At 29.6% G+C, this 7,967-nt stretch overlaps 1 protein-coding gene across 1 annotated transcript; it reads left to right on the plus strand.

The window, feature by feature from the left end:
• Positions 1–196: 196 nt before the first annotated feature.
• LOC108750345 (cytochrome P450 6A1-like) lies at positions 197–7,781 on the plus strand. Its single transcript, XM_018489736.1, has 6 exons — positions 197–312; positions 3,743–4,115; positions 4,391–4,919; positions 6,460–6,681; positions 7,005–7,256; positions 7,365–7,781. The coding sequence occupies exons 2-6, from the start codon at positions 3,783–3,785 to the stop codon at positions 7,535–7,537; spliced, it is 1,509 nt and encodes a 502-aa protein (XP_018345238.1). The 5' UTR covers positions 197–312; positions 3,743–3,782; the 3' UTR covers positions 7,538–7,781.
• Positions 7,782–7,967: the final 186 nt, after the last annotated feature.

The following is a 7,967-nucleotide window of genomic DNA, read 5'->3' on the forward strand; positions in this document are numbered from 1 at the left end:
AATTGTTTAACAATAAATAAACTGTTTAATTGATTCAAATTTTTTATCATTATTATTTGCAGAGTCATGTTATCCAGAAATTGAAAGAGATAAATCGGTTATTTTTACAATTCATCGTGACTCATGTACTTGCATCTCCTGGTCTCTCTATATAATTTCGCATGATCTAGACAGCTGCAGTTAGTGTTATCTCAAATTGTAAACCGTTACAAGCTATAGTACGATAGTAGTTTATTTACAAGCTGGCACTCAGTGATACACTGGCAATATATCGCCAGTGCGCAGTTATATTTTATTGTCATCTGCAATTAGGTATGTCCATTGTATCCAATATCTAATTGACAATTTCAGAAAGAAGAAAAGTAAAATCTGTAATTTTATTTTGCTAAATATGAAATAAATTGCTTCATCACACATTGATTTATTATTATCAGACAAAAAAGTTACCTACCAAGATGGAGTAGATTGGAAAAGCAAAAAGAATGAATTTTCTAACGTAATTTTTTCTTTTGATTGTATGATTACAAAGTGATATTAAATTATATTGATAAATGGTATTAATTACTTTATCTCTTAAATATTTCGTCGGCGTCATATCACGTGTTATAAGTAGATTGTTGGTGCATTGCAATATGTTTTTAACGAGCCTCTCAAATCTTAACAATGCATATGTGCGTGCATTCAATTATTCCTGCATTATATGCGCGGGAAAATTGTAATTAAAATTAAAGCAACGTTGATATATCTGTATCCATATTTTCATACTCTATTTCCATCTTACTGCTAAAAGGGTATTGTTGAAGATCAAGGATAGCTTTAAATTTTAAAGTAAAAGAACATATTTTATTGTACGTTTTTTTCATTGTACACTTTTTCTCGTTTTTTTCTACTCCAGTACAGCGAGAGATCGCTTCGAATTTGTTGATACTAATTATAAACAAAAAATTTTTATTTTGATAATAAATAAAAATAAGGATTATATAGAGTGTCCGGAAAATCGAGGTCAATACTTCGAAAAGAGATTCCGGAGCTAAAAAGAAGAAAAAAAAGTTATATAAATATAGGTACTGAAATAAATCGTTTTCGAGTTATAACCACTTTTATGTTACAAAATTGAAATTGATTTATTTTTCATAATTACAATCATAATTTATTTAACAAGAGAGAGAGAGAGAATGTTTTAACATAAATAACTATGTGTTATTTTATTTTTAAATTATTTTACTTTTTATTTTTTAATTTTCCGGTATTTGTAAATACGGTTAATGCGTTATTTTTAGATAAATACAAACAGGTTAAATATAATAGAAATTAAATGAAACGTTTAAAATGACCACCTTCAACACGAATTTAGGCTCTTATTCTTTTATCAAAGGAATTCCGAACTCTTCGAAAAATATTTGGATCTCTACTTCTTCAAATCCATATTCTGTGTCTTAAATCAGCAATATTATTAGCCAGAAATCGATTTAAATCGAAATTATAGTCAGAAATGAATAGGGCGTGGAGGTCTGACTACCTGGTCCCCAAGATCACCAGATGAATCCACTTGATTTTTATCTATCACAAAAAGTAAATAATTTACAGAAATGCGCCCAACAATATTGCTGACTTATGATTGTAATTATGAAAATAAATTTCAATTTTTTAACATAAAAGTGATTATAACTCAGAAATGACTTATTTCCGGATGTATGTTTATACAGCTTTTTTTTTTCCTTTTTGGTTTCCGAATCACTTCCCGAAGTATTAACGTCGATTTTCCTGACATCTTGTATAATGAAAATACATTGATGGAGAAATCTGAGAAATCATCGAATTGTACTTTTTTGGTAAATTTCATTTATAAAAGGCGATAAATTAAATTTTACTTCTAATTTTCAAGATAATTTGCATCGTATCATGACGTAATAATATCTACGCATCTCAGCGTGTTGTATTGAAAAATAATTGTCTACATATTGTTGTTTTTCTTTCAATTTTCTTAATTACCTTATTTGATAATGTAACGTATTGCGCATATGTGTCAATATTAATTCTAGCACTGTTTCTCGGATAAACATTTCGGGATTATTTCTTTTTGTTGTATGCACGTTAGTACCGTTACGGAAAAAAATATATAATTATATATAATTTTATATATAAATTTAAATATAATTATACATAAATATATATATAATTATATATGTACAATAATATAATTATAAAATATTTTTTCCCAGGATGAAAGATACGAAAATTATAAACATATATGAGTGAAAAACGCCATTTCCGGTCAAAGCGGTTCTTCGTACCTATAATATTTCTTGTGAATTTATACAATTTGCAGTTTAAGCTACAAATTCACAAGAAATATTAGGCATGAATAAGTTGATCAGTGCCATATTAGCACTAGACTATAGCCTAGAAGCGGCAAGTTCAGGGAGGCGATATTTTTGAAAAAAAGTTTTAAAAAAATAATCATTTTTTGTCACTTGAAAAATTGAGAAAATTTTTCATAGATCACTAGAGATTGCTCGCAACGCATGCTCCTATTATAGCTTCTACTCATTTCAACAAGCGCATTGAATCGAAAACCATATACAGGGTGTTGCAAAAAGATCGGGACACCTGAATATCTTAAAACATATAAGTTTTACAGAAAAGTGCTTCAGACAAAAGTTGCAGGGTTCAAAAAGATCTATTTACTAATCTTATTAGTTTGATCTTGGATGGCGTCGCCAAGGTCACATTGATTTTTTAAAGTGGCATATCCTATTTTTTTCCAGAATTTAGTAGCTGGTATCAAGAGCTTTTCAAAACACTGCAATAAAGTTATTTTTCATAATTTTTCATATACTTTTCGAGTTATAAGGCTTGAAAGTTACAGTACCTACCGCTGGCATTAGCATTACGCAAGATGTCCCCGACCGCTAAAACCGGATGACTAAAATCTCTTATTCAAAATCCATGTCCTGGATAACATTTGTTGAGATCAAGGTCATTGAAGATTTTTCTGTTATTTTCATTTTTGCACTGAAAATTCATTTTTATGTAAAAGAAAATAACTCTACGGTTCCTCAATCCCTGTAGATGAGGCAGGGATCCCTTTTTTTTAGTACTTGTTTCACCGACGTGGTTGTTCCTCAAAGGAGTCCTCTGAAAGGGAGGACGGCAAAAATTCACTGTCTAGACGCGGCAGAAATCTTAATTCGGTAAATCATAAACCTTGAACTTGACTGAAAATTGCGTTTTTCTTTCATATACTTTAATTTCATCGGTCTATCTTTACCTTTCGCGAACCAGATGGGAAATCAACATAGACCATATATGAGTATATATCTCATACCTCATGCTTCATAATAAATATGCTATAATTTAATATGACTGATAACAACGCGGTCTCCAGTTGCACGAAATCATGCGCGTGATAACTTTTTATGAAGTATAGAAATTTCTCTTGCTGGGATACATGTCACACTCTACCTGGTTCGCGAAGGATAAATATTGTTTATTTACTTCGTCTAAAAGAGACGTTCTAGCTATATATACTAGTTATTGCGATTAATATTATTACGTGTTCCGGTGATCGAATTGAAAGAAAAAGTGATTTCTCAATTGTTCTAATATCAATAAAATTTCATCAAAAATTTAACTTAAACGTATATATTTTATTGTACATCTATATCAAATTTAAATATCTCTTTCTATATACCTTAAGACGGAGTTTTATATAACAGAACATCTTTTCTCTTTTTTTCAGTAAAAATTATTCATAATAATCGATCAACGATTGTTGGATAATGCAATCCTTTGAAATATTATGCGGCATTACTGCCGTTGTTCTTGCTATTTATTATTTCCTTACATCCACTTTTGACTTTTGGAAGTCACGTGGCGTTTCTGGTCCTCGACCAATACCGGGAATGGGAAATTTTAAAGATGTTTTGTTTAATAAAAAATTTACGGGTGATTATGTAAAAGAAATATATGATACTTACAAAAATGAACCATTGATTGGAATATTTACCACGAAGACACCCATTCTTATTGTAAAAGATCTAGATTTAATTAAGAATATTCTTATCAAAGATTTCTCCAACTTTGCTGACAGAGGATTTCCCGATCTCAAAAAGGTGAGAATACGCTAAAAGCCATTATAAAAATATACAAAGTAGTATAAGAATGTACAAAGAATAAATGAAATACACAGCGCATTACATAGGTATACTTAATTCTGTATTTTGTGAGTGGCGAGACTTATTAAAAATAGTAAGATTTATTTTTAAAAGTTTTAATCAAATTCTTTTAAGCTAATTCTGTAAAGAAACTAATAAAAATTAATAAAAATTAATTTTGAGTTAAATTTATTTGATTTATGTTTCACGCGCGTTTCTGTTATGTATTGCAGGTCGAACCATTGTCGCAACATCTTTTCGCTTTGGAGCCAAAGAGATGGCGACCGTTGAGAATGCGGTTGTCACCTGTTTTTACATCCGGTAAACTAAAGGAGATGTTTTCTTTAATATCAGAATGTGCTGATCACCTGATCCTGTACATGGAAAAGATAGCGAGCAAGAATGAACCAGTAGAATGTCGCGAATTGATGGCCAAATATACGACTGATGTAATCGGTACCTGTGCCTTCGGTATCGAGATGAACGCATTGTCAAACGAGGACAGCGAATTTCGCAAGATGGGAAGAAAAATATTCATTCCGACATGGACAAATATGTTACGATTCAGATTGAGACAATTTTTTCCGCAGCTGTACGAAATGCTCGGTTATATCTTACCGCAAACAGATACTACCAAATTCTTCATACGAGTCATCGTGGAGACCATGAATTACAGAGAAATGAATAATGTTACTAGGCATGATTTTATTGATATGTTACGCGAATTAAAGAAACATCCAAATAAATTGGGTGATGATTTTGGTACGTACTTATGTGATCGTCTTATATACATATATCCAGCAAACACTAAGTAACATGTAACATACATATCTGTTACTTGTTATTTATTTACTCAACAATATAACTGTAATGTGACACTGTTTCGTCCGGGCTACGTTTTCGCGAGTATATGTACATTGCGTGGGCTGAAGCCTTGGCTCCAAGCAGTCTGCCCGGAATAGATCTGGATTAAGAATGTTAATAGCTGCGTCCAGCGGACCGTTGAGTGTGCGCTCGTTTGCAATTGATATATTCTTCCAGATCTAAAATGCTGATTGAATGTTTTAAAAGGTTACATCAGTAACAGTGAGCGCTTACTCAACTATTGAGCTAAGTCAAGAGAACAGCATAATAATTGAAAACGTAATATATAATGGTCATTCTCAATAAGTAATTAATCATAAATCAGAAGTTAGAAGTTGAAAATTAACGACTGTGATTGGTCAATTTCCAGCTTCTAACTTTTGATTTATGACTAATGACTTATTGTAGAATGCGTGTAATAGTTAGTAGCTAGCGCGAAGCGCGAATTTTATAAATATTAATGCGCATAATAGCAGGAATCTTATATAAATATTGGAAAGCAACGCGTAAAATCTATTAATATCTCTATTTTTTTCATTTTTTCTTTGCATTATTATTTTATTTTGTCAAAATCTATGTGTATTATTATTATAATACGCACAATTATCTAACCTATGCGCACAATTACCCGACGCGCGAGAAATTTTTTCGCTTTTCCGTTTCCTCCTTTTTCCAAATACAACTTTATTAAATGAAAATCTGTTCGATATGAGAATACGTAATGGTAGAAAAATGTTTATAGTTTCTATTTCCATACTTATATCGCTTTGAATTTAGAAAATCATTCCAGGACAATAAATTTTCCTTAAGTGCGCACAATTCATCCACTTTCCCCTACTATTGCTTATTTAATTTTGTTTAACTATTCGTGTGTCAATTATTACAATATAAAGATCTTTATACATATTTTTTACACTTGCGACTTGTCATTCTATATATTTATATATACGATTTATAAATTAATTACTAGTTTTGAGATAAAATGAACGCATATGAAATAGATTTATTTATGTAAAAGGATTTGTGATTTGCCAATGCTGCAATTATATTTTGATAAATTGATATAACGCTCGCCGCATAAGACATTCCACGACGTTGACGATATGAGCGCGTGGATACCATGGCTTAGAGCCTGATGCTCACGATACTGATTGTATTCGGTATCTTATAACCTTATATGATTTATTATAGGCACTTTCCCTCTTGTTAATGGCTGACTTATCAACTAATGAATTTTGACAGCCGTTATAGAGAAAGAGACACACATTATGTTACACATTATATTACAGTTATATTATTGAGTAAGAAATTACAACTAACATATATGTATGTTATATGTATAAATATATGTATAAATTGTTAAGTAATTAATTTATGTAATTGAATGAAAATTATATTATTTATAAGATTTATTTATTAGAAAAAAATGACATTTCAGACGTGACAGATAATTTACTAGCTGCTCAAGCATTCGTATTTTTCATTGCTGGCTTCGAAACTTCCTCGTCTACTATTAGCAATGCGCTTTATGAATTAGCACTAAATGAGAAAATACAAAGCAATTTACGTAAAGAAATTAATGAAATCTATGCAAAACATGGTGAAGATTTAACATACGATAATGTAAAAAAAATGGATTATTTAGATAAAGTTTTTAAAGGTACGTCATTTGAAGAAAAAATTAAATAAGGAAGTATATATGCTTACCTTTTTTTTCTTTTTGATAATATTGCAATATAATTTTATTGCTAATAAATTTTAATCTAATTGTTATTAATAGTTTTTTAATGCACATAAATGCATTGAAATTTAATACATCTACGTTATTGTTTTTTTCAGTGAAATTATATAATTATATGTAACAATATAATTATATGTATACATACATAATATTTTTATCTCATTTGTAATAACCTGCTTCAATTTAATTATAGTTTTTTAAAATATATTTTTATAATGTAACACTATTCTTAATGCATACAGAAACCTTACGAAAATATCCACCAGTGACATTTCTTATGAGACAATCTATGTCGAGTTATACTTTTGATGGTACCAAAGTTAGTATACCGAAAAACCAAAAAGTATGGATTCCTATCTACGCGATTCAGCGAGATTCAGATATTTATCCAAAACCAGATGTCTTCGATCCAGAAAGATTTTGTGATGATGCTGTGCAAAGTAGGCATCCGATGACTTATCTACCTTTCGGAGACGGGCCAAGGAATTGTATTGGTAAAATTAAATAAATTTAAATATCACTTTCTATTTCTTTTTATATTAAAAATATTTTTATTTGAGAATTTTGAGCTATTTTATATTATGATCACTTTTTATTTTCAGGTGCACGCTTCGGTGTTTACCAGACTAAAATTGGGCTTATAAAGGCATTACGGAATTACAAATTCGAGACTTGCGAGAAAACTCCAATACCGTACGTAAACAATCCTAAAACAGCGTTATTATCACCGAAAGACGGATTACACTTGAAAATAATTAAAATTAACCGAACTTAATTCAAGCTTCTAACTTTCCATGAAAAGCATTTGTAGGACAGAAATCTGATATTTACAACAATTGTAATATTACTACAGATTGTAAAACCATAACGTGAGCAGTAGCGAATGTAAAACACTAAAGATAGAATTATTTAAAAGTTACACTTGGAAACATTTCGATTTAGAGACTTTTTTTTTAACTATTTATTTAATATTTTTCTCACAAATGATAATACTTCACGTCTTATATCTGTATTTAAAGTCAGACCTTATATTTAAGGAAGAATGTTGACATATATACAAAAAATAAAATATGTAATCAAATTATATTTTAATAACTTTTTTTAATAATTATTTTATATAATAGTGTTTACAATATAAATCTCTTGTAAAATAAATGTTTAAAATTGTATAATATAAATTTTTAGACATTTTATACAAAAATTCT

Source organism: Trachymyrmex septentrionalis, unplaced genomic scaffold (genome assembly GCF_001594115.1).
Source record: "Trachymyrmex septentrionalis isolate Tsep2-gDNA-1 unplaced genomic scaffold, Tsep1.0 scaffold36, whole genome shotgun sequence".
Taxonomy (NCBI): Eukaryota; Metazoa; Arthropoda; class Insecta; order Hymenoptera; family Formicidae; genus Trachymyrmex; species Trachymyrmex septentrionalis.

Bases quoted from the DNA above. Each gene is read 5' to 3' on its own strand.
- LOC108750345 (XM_018489736.1), top strand. From the start codon at position 3,783: ATGCAATCCTTTGAAATATTATGCGGCATTACTGCCGTTGTTCTTGCT. The intron at 4,920-6,459 runs GTACGTACTTAT...ATGACATTTCAG, and splicing joins TAAATTGGGTGATGATTTTG to ACGTGACAGATAATTTACTA. The intron at 6,682-7,004 runs GTACGTCATTTG...TAATGCATACAG, and splicing joins TTTAGATAAAGTTTTTAAAG to AAACCTTACGAAAATATCCA.